This window comes from Drosophila hydei, unplaced genomic scaffold, assembly GCF_003285905.1.
Source record: "Drosophila hydei strain 15085-1641.00,03,60 unplaced genomic scaffold, DhydRS2 tig00000149-arrow-pilon, whole genome shotgun sequence".
Classification (NCBI taxonomy): domain Eukaryota; kingdom Metazoa; phylum Arthropoda; class Insecta; order Diptera; family Drosophilidae; genus Drosophila; species Drosophila hydei.
This window is the reverse complement of record NW_022045678.1, coordinates 3,146,097-3,163,089: the sequence shown is the minus strand read 5'-3', so window position 1 is coordinate 3,163,089 and position 16,993 is coordinate 3,146,097. Positions and strand designations below refer to the sequence as shown.

Here is a 16,993-nt window from a genome sequence, read left to right as displayed (position 1 = left end):
TTTATAAATGCTGTAGGGTATTTTTTAGCTCTTACTTCAATTTGTTCCACCGATATGATCTTTTTGCTTGCCTCATCAAATTAAAAACTTAACGTAAAATAGCAATAGTTCAGAAAGTGCAAATTGATGTCAATTTTTATAGATATCATCTAGAGTACTACAGAAACTTACATGTGCGTAATTTCCAAGCAAAGATTTTGATAGCAAAGCGCAGTCACAGTGACATGTCGAAGTGCCCTTTCAAGTTGACTTATGTAGGTCTGGAATTAGGTCTGGGTCAAGGCGCTCTAATAACCCATAATAGGCCATAAGGCATTGGAAATTATTCCCCTAGAGAAACAAATAAATAATGAGCAAAGCAAAGACTTTGCTTTCTAGCTCCTTCCTGTGCTAGACCCTGGCTTTGTTGTGGTAATCACATATAAGTTTCGCTTTCCGACTGCGGGACATTCCGTTGGTTGACCGAAAGAAACAACAAACAGAAATCAACTGTTAAGAGACTGTGTTATTAATTATTAATCGAGCGTTTCGAGAGGCCCAACAATTGTCTCCATATGTGAATGCCTCTGCCCCTGTGTCTAGCTCTGCCACATTGCGTGCAGCGGTCTAATTACTTGGCAAAGTTGTCTTTTCCTTTGTCGAACGCGCTCAACTTAAGGGGCGGTATATGGATATGACTACGTTAGGGGTCTAACGGCAGTTTGTGCTCCAGCGAATCGAATCAAATCGAACCGCCCAACGCCTGTCGCTGAGCAATGGGCAAGTGCTTTAATGGCATTTACATGATTGATACCTGTACGGTCGCTTTTAGCCAAGCTAATAACGGGGAAACGGTGTAAAATTAAATGCGTGAGTTTAAATATGGGTAAATTTTTAAAATCGATTACAATTACCTTGCGTGCTCCGGTTATCTTACTTTTAATTGTACTCTATCCAAGTGAAATGTTCTGTCACTTGCTTTTGATGCGTGTTCAACTAATGCAGAACACAAATCATGGGTAGGGCTCATTTTAATACATTTACAATTCTCAACAAGTTTAACCGTGAGAAAAACTTATTGTAGGATATGAGGAGAAAAAAGAAGGAGAGAGTGAGAGAAAAATATAAATAAATGGGAGTAACTTAGATAAAGGGAGAATGCAAATAAGGGGAATGAGAAATGGGAAAAGAGAGAGGGAAGAAGGAGAGAGAAAAAGAGAAATATGGAGGGAGAGAAATTAAACAACATGGAGCAAAAGAAAGAGAGATAAAGGACAGTTAAGAGAGAGAGAGAGAGGAAGAAGAGGAGAAAATAAAGATAAATAATAAAAGAAACAGAGACAAAAAAACAGAGAGTAAGAGAGATATAAATAAAGTGAAATTTAAGGGAAGAGAGAGAGAAAGAGAAGGACAGATTAAGGCAGAGAAAACAATATGATGAGAAAAATGAGGATAAAAATAGAGAAAGATGAAGACAGAAGACAAGGAAATATATAAAAAGAGAAAGAGAGAGCAAAAACTGATTATTTGAGAGAAAGGCAGAAGCACAGAGAAAAGGGGAGTTGAAGAAAGAGATGACGAAAAGTGATAGGCTGAGATCGAGAGAAATGCAATATAAGAGAAAGAGATATTATGAAGGAGTTTATGAATAAACAACATCCAATTTACCATCTACTGATTAATCACAATTTATATGCCCAGACAAATACCAACTTTCTAACCAACTATAATGCATATATGATAAATGCTAAATCTTTCACACGTGTTATTCAGATATTTATAAATATATATGAGTCAGATTCTTTCAGCACTTTATCAGAAGATAATAAAGTGAAGCTATTCAAGTCATATAAAATATTATCATTTAGCACTCATATGTCGAATTCATATGTCGATGGGGTAAATAAGTCTTAGCACATAAGTCTTTGAGTTGTAAGCAAGCTACTTCTGTATGTCTTGTTATTATTTCTTTATTTATTATTATTATTTTTATTATTTTGTTTGAGCACAATTTCAACTATAGGCCGGATATGTGATTAATGTATATCCAAAGATTAGATTTCTTGGAGTTTTTTGAAACGTAGACAGTAAATAATTTCGATTATTATTGGGGGCGATTATATTTTATCTATTACTAGAAACCTTGAACTGTTTTCGCTGAACTATTTAATTGCGGCTGTGTAAATATGTAATTGATTGCTGAATAGATTAGCCCAATTAGAGCTTAGCTGACTGACTACTGCCCATAGACATAAGCATTATTAATGTTTTATTTAACTATGAACTAAGTAAGTATCCACCTCATGCCTCATTTCTACTGCTTATAACATCTACTGAGACCTGGTCGGCTTCATACGGTATTTGCCCTACGTCGGTCCTATTAAATGATTTAATATTTTTCCCGGCGTGCGCCGTGGTCGAAATTCGGGACAGCTTTTGGAGTAAATATGTACAAGACCTAGTCTAGCCACAGAGTTGAGCCTAGTGGAATGTAAGTAAGAGCCAATCGCCCCCAAGGGTTGCAGCCAGAACATACCTATGGTCTGCTCCTTCTTAATGTACGAGTATTTTTATTGACCCGTGGGCTATGAGGCATGCGCGTGTGCTTAGTCGTGACCACGTCAAATGAACTTTAAGTAAACTGCCTGCGTGCATACACAAGACGTCCACACAGCTCGTCACAACATCAATAACAATAACAACTCCAGCCCGCCCACATGACCCACTTTGGACAACATATATGTACACAGATTTTCACCATGTACATGCCCATTTTTATGTTATGTTGGCTCTGCAGCTTATCCATCATTCAATCTGCCTTTCCTTACGGGAATTAGGTACCCAAAGATTGACAAAAGTAAATCTTAGCTTATGACTGAATTCCTATAAGTTTGATTATATGTTTTATGTGCTATAATTAAGTGATAAAAGCAGTCCCAAGTGTTTGTTTTCATATTCTTACAAGCACACTTTATGCTCAATTATAGGCCAATATTACCTAGAGATTGTAATAAATTACAATAAGAGTGTGAATATCCCATTCTAAGACATCTGCTATCCTGCCCAATGCTGCTATGGCAACCATTCGAGATTTCTTATTTATATATATATTTATATATTTATATATATATTTATATATTTATATATATATATTTATATATTTATATATACATTTATATATATATTTATATATATATTCATAATTAGTGTATTTATGGCCTTCGAGTTATGCTTGGAAAGCCAAATTGATTTTCTTTGATGATAAATGAGAAAAGTTAAAAGTTAAATTAAAAAAAAGTAAAGGTTAAATATTACAAAACCATTTTTTTTTTGAATTAACAATGTATTTTTTTCTTTCAATTTTTTTTATATAAGTGTTCAATATTCATCTATAATCTCAGTTGAGCGAGTTATATTTAAAATTAGAAAATCGTAATAAATATAATTTTCGATAATTAATAAGGTAGAGTGACAAAAAAGCAATGAGTAAGAGAAAAATACAAGAAATTGAGTGAGTCTATGCTGTACATATAGAGTATATATATTCTATTGATAAGCATATGTATATATAAATCATTTCAAATCTACATAAATGCGGAATATATATAGAATAAGGCGGAATGCTCAGCGCGTGGTTTAAGGTATATTCAAGTCAGTCAATGTATATATATATATATATATATATTTTTTTTTTTTTTTGAACACATTCAGTTACACGAAGAGTATATTGGTTTAGAGCAAATATCCGGTTTGCTGTCGTAAGTCTGTTTGACACGATAAGTATTGAAAATATTATTTAAAACAACTTTTTGTTCACTCTAAGCAACTTACCAAAATTTTAATTTGCCTGGAACAAGTTAATTTATTGGCCTGATCATCATTTGTACAAATTTCAATGAAGTTGTGTGCCATTTCTTCCAAGTAATGCCAACACTTTGCGATTGTTCCGCGGTTCGGTATATTCCATTGAGATGACTATAAATTGGTCATAATCGAAGTAGTTATACAGATTAATTGGATACTTTCTTTGCTTACCTGTGATGGCAGGTTTTGTACCACCAACCAGACCTATACCAATTTGCGCAATTCCTAGCAGGATCAATATCGTGATCTTCATCTGGCGTTGAGAATTCCATATTGAGATAATATATCATTGCATTGCCTGCATTTCCAGAGTATTCGCCCAGTGCTTTCAGCTTGAAGTTTTCCTCGACTCCGCCGATTCTGAAGCTACTATATAGAGCATATCGAACTTCGTTTCGAAAATTCTTTAGGTATATATACAACTCGTGTTGCTTGGAACTCGTCAGCATGTAAAGCTTATCGAGACCGATGAAAAATTCGTTGTTCAAATTTCCAAAGCCCGTTCGATAAGTTTGCATATTCCTGTTGAAGTTCTCGGAGCCATCTTGGCGACGCTGTATAACTAACCAGCCGGAGCCAGCCAGAGTCGAATCACAGGACACCTGAAAAGGGTTCGAGCCAGAAACTTGTATTTCTAATATCTCTGTCTGTTTTCCTTTGCAGCTTGAAGGGAAGGTCATTTTGGTTTCCACTGGCTTTTCAAGCTCTTTAGGCTTAGGCGTAGTAGAAACTTCTTGGGATTTCATTTTCTGCATTTCAGAAACTATGTTTTTCAATTCCGTGTTAAGTCGATCTTCTATTTTTTGGACCTTTGCCATCAGAGTCTGGTTAGTGGCGAGCATTTGCTCTTTAGTCAAGCAATTTTTTTGATTAGACTGGCTTAATGCAAGTTGACGCTCCAAAGATTCAATAATTGCTTCGAGTCGCATAATCTGAGTCGTTAATTCGTTGAACTGGCTCTCTTTCGACCGAATCGAGGCAGCATATTCCAGCAGAGGCTTGACTATTTTATAGCAATGTCCTCCGCATTCCGTGTCCTTGATCTTTGAGAGGGCGCATTCCTGAATAATATCAGCTATAATCATTATTATTATAGCTAACACAGACTTAATTGGCACACTTACAGTATTCTCACCTATTACACCTGACAGTGAGATCAATGAAATTAGCAATAGCTTTCGGAATAAATACATTTCGAAATGTCAATGTAATTTGCCAACCACTCGCACTCGCTGAAAATAATTTTATACTGAATTGTGTTGATGCGCGTACTGAATCATGCTAGTGCTTGTGAAATTATTGTTGTTTCTTATCTATACATGATGAAAGTCCGGTTTACGAGAGATTAAAAACGCGTCAAGTAATTCAATTCCATTATCAGTAAAATAATTTTTCATTTTGCAAATACCCAACGCTCTGGGACTTATTAATTTCAGCTTTGGCTCAATCACACATCGAGATGCAATTCAATGCACTCCTTAGTAGACTTCACACAGTGCGAAGAACATATATATTTATATATATATTCATGTTAAGCCCAATCAAATAATGAAATATTGTGTTCTATTCATGTGCGTGAAATATATACATTTTACTGATGTTTTTGTATTTTAATTTCAATTGAATTTATCATAAGTTTCTTTCTGATATTCCTGGTGCGATCTTAGAACGAAGTTTTATTTTTATTTTTACTCTTACTTTTCAAGTACTGCTGCCCTGTGTATTTAACAAAAATCACAAAACAGGTTTCAACAAATGAAATAAATAAACCAACGAACCAATTAGCACTAAAAATGCTACGAGATTTTCCAATTGGTTTTCGGTCAACTGGAACTATTTAAATTGGCAGCTGTTTGCTTTGTCAATTTACTGAAGGAAGCAAAACAGATGGAAATAAATATTAGTACTTTGCAGACATTTCAAATCATAATTATAAAATAACAATAGAAAGGTCAGTGGGTCAAATCACTTTCGAACGGTTTTCGTTACTTTCAACTTAAATCTTAACTTTATCATTTGGCAAACAAGCAAATGCAACAAGATTACGAAATATAGAAAATTTTAAGTCCTTATACTTAAAAGAAATTTTAAAAAACTGAAATTTTGCCCAAAAATAGACGAAAATCAGAGGGAAGATGAGCAAATATTTGGAAATGGAGACTAAGAAAGGAGAAGAGAAAAGGAAATAAAGAAAAGAATAGAAACTGGGAAAAAGAGATGAAACGAAAAAAAGAAGAGAAGAGGAAGAGAAAAGTAGCGGCAGAGAAGAAGAGAGGGAAGCTACGAAGAAAAACTAAGAGAAGAGCAAAGAACAGGAAGGGAAGAGTAGAGCAGACGAGATGAGGAGAGAAGAAGAGAGTTAGGGAAGAGATAGGAAAAAAACAGCAGTCGAAAGGAAAATTCAAACCAAAAAGAAAAGATCAGAAAAGTGGAAAAAAAGAAGAGAAAAAAATATGGAAAGTAGAAAAAAAGCAGAAAACGAGAAGATCTAAGACTGAATTTCTTTTATTTAAAACTGTGCTGAAAATAAATAATAAAACTACATATAAAAATAGTTATGTCAATAAATGACGAATTTTTGGAGCTGTTTTTTTTTAAATCTGGATTTTTACTCCCTTAGCCACAAAGTAGATGGTAAATGTTAATAATATTAAGAGGCAAATCACGATCAATAAGGTAGCTCAGTGTCATAATATAAATAAATTAGGAAAGTGAATAACTTTATTGGCAATACATACAACAGATACTAGATCTAGCTGCGCATATGAGCAGTTGATAACACCTAAACACAGTATAAAGCTCACACAATCTAGCAAATATTAGAGTCAATTGAGTTCCATATACTCTGATGGGACTGGAATATGGGTTGGCAGACGAAGCATTGCGTGCCATTTGCTTTAAGCAAATAATTCAGCAATTGGCGGTGCTCATCGACATGGTAAACAAGCATTAATTTTTGATTTCGCTAAAAACGCCCAATAAATCGAGGTAGCTCTCAAGGGGGGCGGCAGCCGAACTTCTCCCTCAGGGCTCATTAAAGATTCAGCATTTACCCACTTTGGCGCCGTTGGCAATAATCGAGCGTCGCCTCCAGGCCAATTAGATGACATGCAATATGCACAGAAACTTTGCTTGATAGAGACTGTCGCTCTGGGATATGTTTCTGCTTCGTTCTCGCAACTTTTTAATCGATTTGACACCTGTAAAGCGTTTGTCACGTTCTTTAATTGCGCCACTCAGACTCAGACAATTGTCTTATTTAAAGGCCTCGCATACCTGGTACCTAAGCGAGTAACCCAAATGCAAAGTGAAAGTAAAACACTCAGCCGAATTGCGAAAATGGAAGTTTGAGTCATTGGCATAGATTTAAGCTGAGCTGAAGCGAAAGTTATTCTTAGCTAAATGAATGCTTGCTACCTGCCACACCCAGCTCTCAAGAGCCAGATGCTAGAGGTTATCAAACTTATATACAACTTTATAAAAACTAATTTCCGTTTGTGCTCGTCATATATTTATAATTAATAATTTATTGATTTTTGTCTTATCTACAACTCGCCATTCTTTCAATTTCCATATGAGGCAACGTTGCCTGCTGCCAAATAAGTACTTAAATATTTTAAATAAAAGTTTCTTTGGCTCAAAAATTTCTTGGTTCGGCTTAAATGTTTTTGACAGTATTTTAAAATATTCAAAATTATAAAAAGAACTGGATTTACATCCAGTTTATAGCTTGATATACTTAAAGTATCTTATTGGTTCTAGAAAGTCTTCCCTGTAAGCTGCCCTATTTTATTCAAAATGATTTTACCTGTGCTTATACCTATACGCTCACACTTTTGTAAGTGATTCAAAGAGTCTGTCAGCAGCAGTATTATTACTATTCAAAGAAACCTTTCAATATTCTTTTAAAATGTTGCTTATTTCTTGCGATTCGCCACGTTCTTAGAGCCCACAGACATGCATTCTCAGGCAGACGTAGATAAGCATTATCATCGACTCTGGCAAGCTCGCACTGCCACGCTCTTGCATTCTTTAGAACCTAAACTGATTTTACTTTAGGTTTGTCAATAGCTGGACTAAATAGAAATTTTCAATTCATGACGAGTGAAGATATTATTATTATTATTTTGCAATCGCTTAACTGTCAATCAATCAGCACTAAATTAATAAATAAAATTATCAAGCGACATTGTGAAGTGGGCGCGTTTCGCTAAATAAAGACGGTGCAATCCAATATCTTATCGGGTAGGTCCAAGATAATGTATAGCAATCCAGCTGGCAAAAAGATAATGCAAACATAACCTAGTTTGTGTAACGGAAGAGCGTCGCCTTCAGCTACTGCCAATTAGAGAATTGAAGTTAGAAGTCATCCAACTAAACAACACTCACAACGCGACCTACAGACCCAACGCACCAACGAGCCCCACTAAGACAACAAACTGAAATTTGCAGGGTCTGGTAATTATATTTGTATAGGCAGCAAAAGAAGGCAGAGCTGGCGCTGGTTAACGTTATTATTATTATTGTTATTGTTGATGTGGCCGAGTGCCAGGTAAATTGCTTTAGAATGCGCAATCTCGCTAATGACCCAATTAAAATGATGGTAAAGGCTTTCACCGGTTCGTGGCGTTGACGTGGACGTTGATCAAAATTTCAGGCAGGCTATGTTAGCACATTAATCTGAAATCAAGCTGTGCAAGGACATGACAGACACGAACAATGCCAGGGTCTGTCCAGAATTGAACCGGGAAACCCTTGACACGCAAAGCCCACGGCGTCCACATGAACAAAAAAACGCTATAAAAACAACATTTTTCAGTCCCAATCACAATTTGCAAAGTGAACTTGGGCGGAAAGTGAATTGACCCGACACGGTGTGGCTTCTTTCATAAATAGCTAAGTAGATACAATGACCGCATGACGCCATCCATGGGTACAAAAATCGAAAGCTTTTGGCATGACTCAAGGTCGACAGGTAGCAGCGGCGATCCTCACTCCTTGTTAGATAACCCGAGTGTTTTGCTAACCTATACCAACTCCCTAGTCTTAATGGGGTTTACCTTGATATTGCATACACAAACTCAAGGCGGGCTTGTGGACAGTTCCATTAACCTGTCTCGTTGCCCAACCCATTCTCGTTGCCCAGTTTGTGGCATGCAAATTGTCTTGTTCACAGTTCACAATTGACAGCTTAATTGAAAACTCATCGAGATAATGGACACAAAATGCTCGTCAATCCAATTCAAATAACCAAAGCTTTCATTTGACATTTCCGCAATTTCTGAGAATGTAAACCTTAATCTTATGATGTTGGAATATGCGGAAATTCTGACTAAATTAGCTTACTTGTAATAAAGAAAACATTACGAAGTTATAGATCATTTTATAACTTCCATAATATATTTCTTCATTATTATTTAATTAAGCATTTGCTTCAGCTTTATCTTCTGTAAATATTATAAACAATATTTGATATCTAATATAATATGTTTTATTGCAGTGAGACGGAGCGTTACAAGAAAACTAAGTGGCAAGATTTGCGGGTCGGAGATATCGTTCATCTGTCCAACAATGAGACAGTGCCTGCAGATATTTTGCTACTACGTACCAGCGATCCGCAAGGCGTCTGCTACATTGACACATGCGACTTGGATGGGGAAACGAATCTGAAGCGCCGTGAGGTATGTACATCAAAGGGCGCATATCTGTGTCAGTCTTTGGGGTTACGTGAGTGGTATGAATTTGCACTCATTTTTCGTTTTGTTTTTTTTTTTTTTTTGTTATTTGCAGGTTGTACGTGGCTTTACGGAAAGGCAGAACATGTTTGTGCCCAGCAAGTTTATAAGCTGCGTAGAGGCGGATGCGCCGACAACAAAGCTGTATAGATTCCATGGGGCATTAATACATCCAACTGGGGAACGCGTACCCATATCTACCGAGTGCCTTTTGTTAAGAGAGAGCAGACTGAAGGTCCGTTGCACATGCCAACATACATTCATCTCGCTAACTCTAATCAAACTTTTACTTTTCAGAATACGGACTACATTGAGGGCATTGTCGTCTATGCCGGACATGAAACAAAGTCCATGCTAAACAATAGTGGGCCAAGGTACAAGCGCTCCCAGGTGGAACAGCAAATGAATATTGATGTGATATGGTGAGCAATATTACTTGAATTATTATTGTTTACAAACAGAACTGAATAGCTAGACTAAAAACAAATATAAAATAATTTATCACTATAATATTTAATATATATAAAGATATATTATAAATGACTTTTTATTGGGATTAACGAAATTGAAACAGGTTTGCCAAATCAATCGAAAATCAAGTTTGAATTAAATAATTTGACTACTGAGAAACTTGTTAAAAGAAAGTGAGATTTTTAATGAAAGCTTTTTAAACTGCTAGGAAAACTCTAGTTGAAGGTGCCCGACTAGTAGATACCCTGAACTCAGTCTTATCAGCATTATTTTAGAATATTTTCTATAGCTTGTATCGAGCATTAAAAAAATAATAGATGGCATTGCCACTCCAAGACTCGAACACCCTCACATCATATTTAAAAAATCATACAAAAATAAAAACCCTGACGCCGCCTGGCATTGAACACAGAACTTCTCGGCAAAGAGCGCCGCCTCCTACAACACTGCGACTGCGTTACTTGTGCAAGAAGTTTCAAATCTCAATTAAAGAAGCAGCTGACAAATCAAACACAATTTAATCGTAATTGCGATACGATTTTGTAGGCGCATTGCGCTGCTTGCCACGTACTTGTGGCAATGTTTGGTTTAATACATTTTCAATGGAATTTTCTGCGAATGTTCCACATATCAGCTGAGTAAAAATGCAAACAGATGCACCTAAATTCAAAGCATTTGGGGAAATTTGGAGCCGCTATCCAAAATATAACAATAATAAAAATTTTATAAAATATACATAAAAATAAATACAACATTTTGAGGCTCTAGCTTAATGTGCTTAATCGATAACAATAAAACGGAAACAGATATCGATTATTTAAAATAAACTTGACCTGCGAGTCCTATACACGGACTCACTGAAGTCTCTAGCTCGTATAGATGCTGAGATCAACACATTGATAAATACGGACAAACAGGCGGAGAGGGTGAAATCGACTCTGCTTGTCGCCCTGATCAATGAGTTAAGGGTATAAATTTAATTTTAAATTTGATTAATTGAAAGTGATGTATAAAATAAAATATATATTAGTCAATCAATCAATAAATCAGATGAATCTAAACATAGAGACCTCTAATAAATATTTTGCCTTTAAGTTAAAGCCCGACATTTGATAAGATAAGAGATTATACAAAAGAAAGATTAAATTGTTTTCAAATTCGCTCATTGCTCAGTCAAAACCTAACAAATATTGTTCACCAATAAATTGTAAGATAATTGTTTTTTTTTTAATCATTTATCTAAATTTTAATTAAGATACCTGCCACCACAAAAGATAGACTCAAACATAAATTAAGCGTTTCTGTGCTAAATTTATCGAGTTATTAATTTTCATTCTATATTCGGAAGTTCACTTAAAACTTTTAGTCTAAAGCTTTCCTGATGGATTGATTTAATCAGCAAGTCAAGCCCATTGTGACCCATGAAGAATTCTGAATTCTGAGCTTAAGAATCCCAAGTCCCATCGTTTGTCTTTCAAACTAGGATCAACGTTATTGGCAGCGCTGTATCTGTATATTTTATCTTGAAATTTTTGATAGAATAATCAATCTTCATAATAGACGAGAGCTAACAGTGCCTCATTGTACAAGCTAAAGTGAATTGCCTAATTCAAGCTGATCTTCAGAGGTGTTGCTAGTAGCTTGAGGCTTCATATTAAAGCACAAATTTGACTAAGCCATAACAATCATTATCCATCTTGTTTGGCAGTGGACTTTTCTAAAGCTGATCACACATAATTCTTTAAGAGTGCTCATGTATAGCAATCGGAATACAAAAATTTCAAATACAAAAACTGAAGGTTATTAAACGCACTTATGAAATTGCAAACTGAATTTTATTGTAATGCGCACTAAATACTCTAAATTATCTAGAACTGTGCAGTTGTTATCAGGTTAAGGAACTTAGCAAGCTGTGCACTTGTACATATGTTCATTTTATTATCATGCTAATAATATATGAATCATGTCGTTATATTATCGGCAGTTCATAAATCATGTGAATAACACAATTAAAACAAACTCGAACAGAAAGAGTTAAGTATAATGTGATATTGAGAATGTAAGTTCCAGACAGAAGGGTAATTACTTATATATTTTCCTAATCAGAAAGAAAAGCTTGAGACATATAAAGATCAGCCAAATGCAAAGTTGATTTGAAAAGTTCTGTCGGATGTAGCAGTTCGATTGATCTTTTAATAAAAAAGTAATATTTGATACGATTTGTATTTGCAGGTGTGTGATAATATTGTTGATCCTTTGCGTTGTTGGCGCCATCGGCTGCACAATGTGGCTGCGTTCGTTTGAAAATTTCCCCGTGCCCTATTTGCCGTTTGCCGTGGACGCTGCCTATGAGGGCATGCTGACCTTCTGGACGTACATTATCATACTGCAAGTAATGATACCGCTTTCCCTGTACGTGACGATTGAGCTATGCAAAATACTGCAAGTGTATCACATACACAACAACCTCGAGCTGTACGACGCAGACACCAACAAGCAGACGGAATGCCGAGCCATGAACATAACTGAGGAACTGGGCCAGATACAGCACATCTTTTCGGATAAGACGGGCACACTGACCGAGAACAAGATGATCTTTCGTCGCTGTGTGGTGAACGGCGCCGACTATAACCATCCGCCGTCTGAGCTGGAGAAACTGTACGCCAAGCCAGGTGCCCCAGCTCCTCCGCTGATACCCAATGAGACGCTGCAGGACGATTTGCAGAGATTGGCTGGCGTAGGCGGGGGCGCCTATCTAACGCCCCATGCACAATGTATACAGGAGTTCCTTATCGTACTTGCTATTTGTAATACGGTTATCGTGAGTGCGGCGCCACATCGAGATCTCATGAATGCCAGCGGCATCATTGAGATGCATCAAGCCAATAACAGTCCAGCCACAGGCCCCACGCCGTCCACTTTGAAGCACCTGAGGCCGCGAGCAAAGTTGGTGACTACGACAACAACGTCGACCACTATCATAAATGGCGTGCCGCCGGCCGGAACAATGGCTCTGCCAACGGATCGTTATACACGGCTGGCCGAGTCGCGTTCCGTGACTCCGTCGCCGCCTCCCAATCTATTGTTTGCCATGCCCGCACAGGCTCATCAACCCACTCTCTCGCCGATTAGCAGCTCGCCGGAGTCCACGCCCAATTCAGAGTCTCCATCGCCGCCACTGAAAAGTAAGGCACTGTCCAACAGTATTTCGCCCACTGGTCGCGCCAAGGCCGTGATCAACTCCAAAATAACCAGCATAGCCACGTTTTTAAATGCCAAGACGCACGGCAAGCGCATGAAGATTGAGTGAGTGCTATCTGCCGAATATATCGTGAAGGTCGTATATATTTTTATCTTATTCCATTTTCAGCCAAACCAAGACGCAAACCATTTACAGAACTGCCGATGGACGTCCGTTGTACGAGGCGGAAAGTCCTGATGAGTTGGCGCTGGTCAATGCTGCATATAGCTACGACTGTTGTTTGCTCAACCGTAGCCCGAATCACATCCTTGTGAGCATGCCAACCGCTAGCGCTACTTTGGAGTATGAGATACTCAAGATACTGCCCTTCGATTCAAGCCGCAAATGCATGTCAATAGTTGTTAGACAAACGGGCACCCAGGAGATTGTCCTTTATACAAAGGGTGCCGACAGCTCTATCATGCCAGTCCTGGCGCCTTGCACTCCAAATAGCCCCGAAGGTAATAAAACTATGCTTTGTTATATATATTATATTACTTTTACGATTCTGTTTGTAGCCTTACTCCGTGAACAGACGCAGCAGCAGCTGGATCGCTATGCTCGGGAGGGTCTTCGCATTTTAGTGATGGCGAAGCGTAGCTTAAATGCTGCCGACTATACGGACTGGTGGGCTCGACATCAGGAGATAGAAATGTCGCTGGAGAATCGTGAGAGACGTTTACGCGACTCATTCGCCAATCTGGAAAGCAACCTGACGCTGCTGGGTGCCACGGGCATTGAGGATCGCTTGCAGGACGGTGTGCCCGAGACAATAGCTTCACTGATCTCGGCGGGCATTTCCGTGTGGGTGCTTACTGGGGACAAGCCAGAGACGGCTATCAACATTGCCTACTCGGCCAAGCTCTTCACACAGCAAATGGAGCTGATCAAGTGAGTGGGAAAACTGTTTTTTGTGACTAAATTTAATTATTGTCTATTGATGTAGACTTACCGCTCGATCTCGCGATGCGGCTGAGACGGCCATCAACTTTTATTTGACTGAAATGAGGAATGCAAAGGCGGCCAACTCCACAGGATATAGCTTAGCGCCGCGCTGCAAGCCCCGCGCGTTGGTCGTGGATGGGAAGACATTGACATTTATTTTGGACCCCAAGTAAGTCCCTGCGTTCACTGAAATTAATTCCTGTTTAATCACTTCTTTCTTGCAGATCAAAATTGACTCTACCTTTTCTAAAACTGGCCAAGGGATGCGCTTCGGTGCTTTGCTGCCGTTCAACGCCATTACAAAAGGCTTATCTGGTCAAAGTAGTCAAGGAGGAGCTCAATCTGCGTACTCTAGCCATTGGAGATGGAGCCAACGATGTTTCAATGATACAAATGGCCGATGTAGGCGTCGGTATCTCTGGCCAAGAAGGAATGCAAGCAGTCATGGCATCTGATTTCACTCTCTCACGTTTTCGCTACTTGGAGCGGCTGTTACTTTCACATGGATACTGGTGCTACGATCGTCTAGCCCGCATGATACTCTACTTTTTTTATAAGAATGCGGTAGGCACAACAGACAGATTTTAGAATTGGTTCGAATTCTAGTGGATTTGTATTTGGTTTTGCAGGCTTTTGTATTCCTTATATTCTGGTATCAATTATACTGCGGCTTCTCCGGCTCTGTGATGATGGACCAAATGTATCTCATGCTCTACAACCTATTGTTCACATCCCTACCTCCTCTAGCAATTGGCGTCTATGATAACCGTGTGCCGGAGGAATTGCTATTGAAAAATCCGTATCTGTACAAAAATGTAAGCTCCACACAGCACAAAACAAAAATATTGTTTGATATTAATAATATATAACAAAAATGTTATTATTAGGGCCGCTTGGGTCTCGCATATAGGCCGCATGACTTCTGGGTGATTCTTCTTGATGCGCTCTACCAATCCCTTGTCATCTTTTTTGTCACCCTTTGCGCCTATGCGGAAAGTGAAGTGGGCATCTGGGAATTCGGTACAACTATAACGGCGAGCTGTCTGTTTGCGAATTTAGTGCACTGTTGCATTGAAATACGTTCCTGGGTAAGCCTTGCTTGAAGACATATTCACAATAGTTATTGATGCATTTTGTTTTTCTTTTTTACAGACGGTGCTGCACGTGCTATCAATTGCGATTAGTTTGGCATTATTTTATATCTTCTCCGTTGTGTACAATTCCATGTGTGTTAATTGCTTCGGACTTCCCTCCACTTACTGGGTCATCTTTAAATGCTTCGCATCTCCTGTGCACTGGCTAGTTATAATGTTGTCCACAGTTGTTGCTGTGCTCCCTCGGTAAATTAACTGTATAATTACATTCTTTGTATCGTTGCTAATGCATGCACTCTCTGTCGATTGTATTTCAGCCTTGTCTTTCGCACCGTGCGTATCTCAATGTGCCCCGACGACAGCACCAAGGTCATTCTACAGAGCAAACGCGAGCGCAGCAGAGGTGAGGGTTTGTTAGTAACATGGTCGCGCTCGACGTCAGCCTCATCAATTTATAGGTAAAAGGCACAAATGATATCGCACAGGATTGAAGCTGCAAGTTGCATTTGAATGATTTGATTATACTTTAGCAATGCATGCACCATTATTTAAATGCGTTTCATTTTTAATTTTTATTATTTTGTGTCCTTTTATTTATATATTGTAGCTTTCTTTTTGAACTTCAAGCCATTATTTCAATCCTAATTTAACAACTTGTGACATTCAATTTCTTGCAGAATCGCCGATTATGGGTCTAAGAATCAGATTATAAATACGATTACCTGATCCAGTGCCAAACGGCGAAGCTTTCAGCCGCGACATTCAAACAAACAAACCAACCGTTCAGAACCTAATAATTACAAATGTACTTTTAGTTTAAATATGTGGCCTTTCGACACCGATTAGCATAATTTGTATTTTGCAATTGAATAGACTAGCTCTAACTATATCGTTTATCATAGGTACATTTAGTAGCAATTTAAATAGAATGTAATTTAGTTATCGACTAATCCCCATTAGAGCGTAAAGAATTAGACGTTTTAGTTCGAATTTTTGCCTTACAATTCAAACAGTTATATGTATGTCTTCATATTTTAATATTTATTTGTATATAAGTAAAAAGTTTATGTATGTATTCGCCTACGCGTATTTAGTGCACTTAGCCACCTAACATAGCGCAATCCTAACACTTGCAACGGAACTCTAATTAAACACAACTGATTAACATAATACCCTATGGATTTAAAAGTATGCATACAATGCCATTGGATTAATTAGGCATCCATTACACATATGTGTGTACTATACCTATATATACATATATATATATATATGAATATATATCATATGTATAGAATAGACGAAATCTTTAAATACTGGACAATTCAAACATAACCGAACTGAAATGTTCAATGTTCGTGAAAAGGCTGTGATTCTACACTCATGAGAAATATATCTATACATAAGAGACACCAATTTACATTTTTTAGTTTCATTATGTCAAGTATTACAAAAAAAAACGAAAAGAAAGAATTTTGTTCATAGTTTGTTGCGGAAGCAACTGAATTTTCTATATTTTTTATTTACATAAAAGCTTAAGTTAATATAATCATCACATAGCTGTTCTAAACTATTTACCTTAATTATATGTATATCGTTTTGATAGAGAACACTATAACAACAATTAAAACTGCAAGAACATTGTGTGTGTTAAAAAATAAACT

At 37.5% G+C, this 16,993-nt stretch overlaps 2 protein-coding genes across 4 annotated transcripts in view; one reads left to right on the top strand and one right to left on the bottom strand.

Annotated features, from left to right (window-relative positions):
• Nucleotides 1-16,499, top strand: part of LOC111603856 (probable phospholipid-transporting ATPase VD) — a 35,642-nt gene extending 19,143 nt beyond the window's left edge. The window contains exons 3-15 of one of the 3 annotated variants that reach the window (XM_023321656.2): nucleotides 9,344-9,524; nucleotides 9,634-9,813; nucleotides 9,876-10,000; nucleotides 12,282-13,355; nucleotides 13,420-13,751; nucleotides 13,809-14,181; nucleotides 14,237-14,404; nucleotides 14,460-14,799; nucleotides 14,865-15,050; nucleotides 15,123-15,323; nucleotides 15,388-15,575; nucleotides 15,647-15,787; nucleotides 16,007-16,499. In XM_023321656.2, coding sequence (XP_023177424.2) covers nucleotides 9,344-9,524; nucleotides 9,634-9,813; nucleotides 9,876-10,000; nucleotides 12,282-13,355; nucleotides 13,420-13,751; nucleotides 13,809-14,181; nucleotides 14,237-14,404; nucleotides 14,460-14,799; nucleotides 14,865-15,050; nucleotides 15,123-15,323; nucleotides 15,388-15,575; nucleotides 15,647-15,787; nucleotides 16,007-16,055 — 3,538 coding nt within the window. In that variant the 3' untranslated portion in view covers nucleotides 16,056-16,499. Of the gene's footprint in view, nucleotides 1-9,343; nucleotides 9,525-9,633; nucleotides 9,814-9,875; nucleotides 10,001-12,089; nucleotides 12,109-12,281; nucleotides 13,356-13,419; nucleotides 13,752-13,808; nucleotides 14,182-14,236; nucleotides 14,405-14,459; nucleotides 14,800-14,864; nucleotides 15,051-15,122; nucleotides 15,324-15,387; nucleotides 15,576-15,646; nucleotides 15,788-16,006 lie in introns of those variants that run through there. The other 2 variants (XM_023321657.2, XM_023321658.2) reach the window with 2 other exon arrangements.
• Nucleotides 3,777-5,066, bottom strand: LOC111603858 (angiopoietin-related protein 1-like). Its single transcript, XM_030223183.1, has 3 exons — nucleotides 4,968-5,066; nucleotides 4,015-4,904; nucleotides 3,777-3,954 (listed from the first exon to the last, which is right to left on the bottom strand). The coding sequence occupies exons 1-3, from the start codon at nucleotides 5,034-5,036 to the stop codon at nucleotides 3,837-3,839; spliced, it is 1,077 nt and encodes a 358-aa protein (XP_030079043.1). The 5' UTR covers nucleotides 5,037-5,066; the 3' UTR covers nucleotides 3,777-3,836.
• Nucleotides 16,500-16,993: the final 494 nt, after the last annotated feature.

Excerpts from the sequence above, each read along its gene's own strand:
- LOC111603858 (XM_030223183.1), bottom strand. The coding sequence starts at position 5,036 with ATGTATTTATTCCGAAAGCTATTGCTAATTTCATTGATCTCACTGTCA. Across the intron at positions 4,905-4,967 it reads GTGTAATAGGTGAGAATACT|GAATGCGCCCTCTCAAAGAT; the intron begins GTAAGTGTGCCA and ends GATATTATTCAG. Across the intron at positions 3,955-4,014 it reads TACAAAACCTGCCATCACAG|TCATCTCAATGGAATATACC; the intron begins GTAAGCAAAGAA and ends ACCAATTTATAG.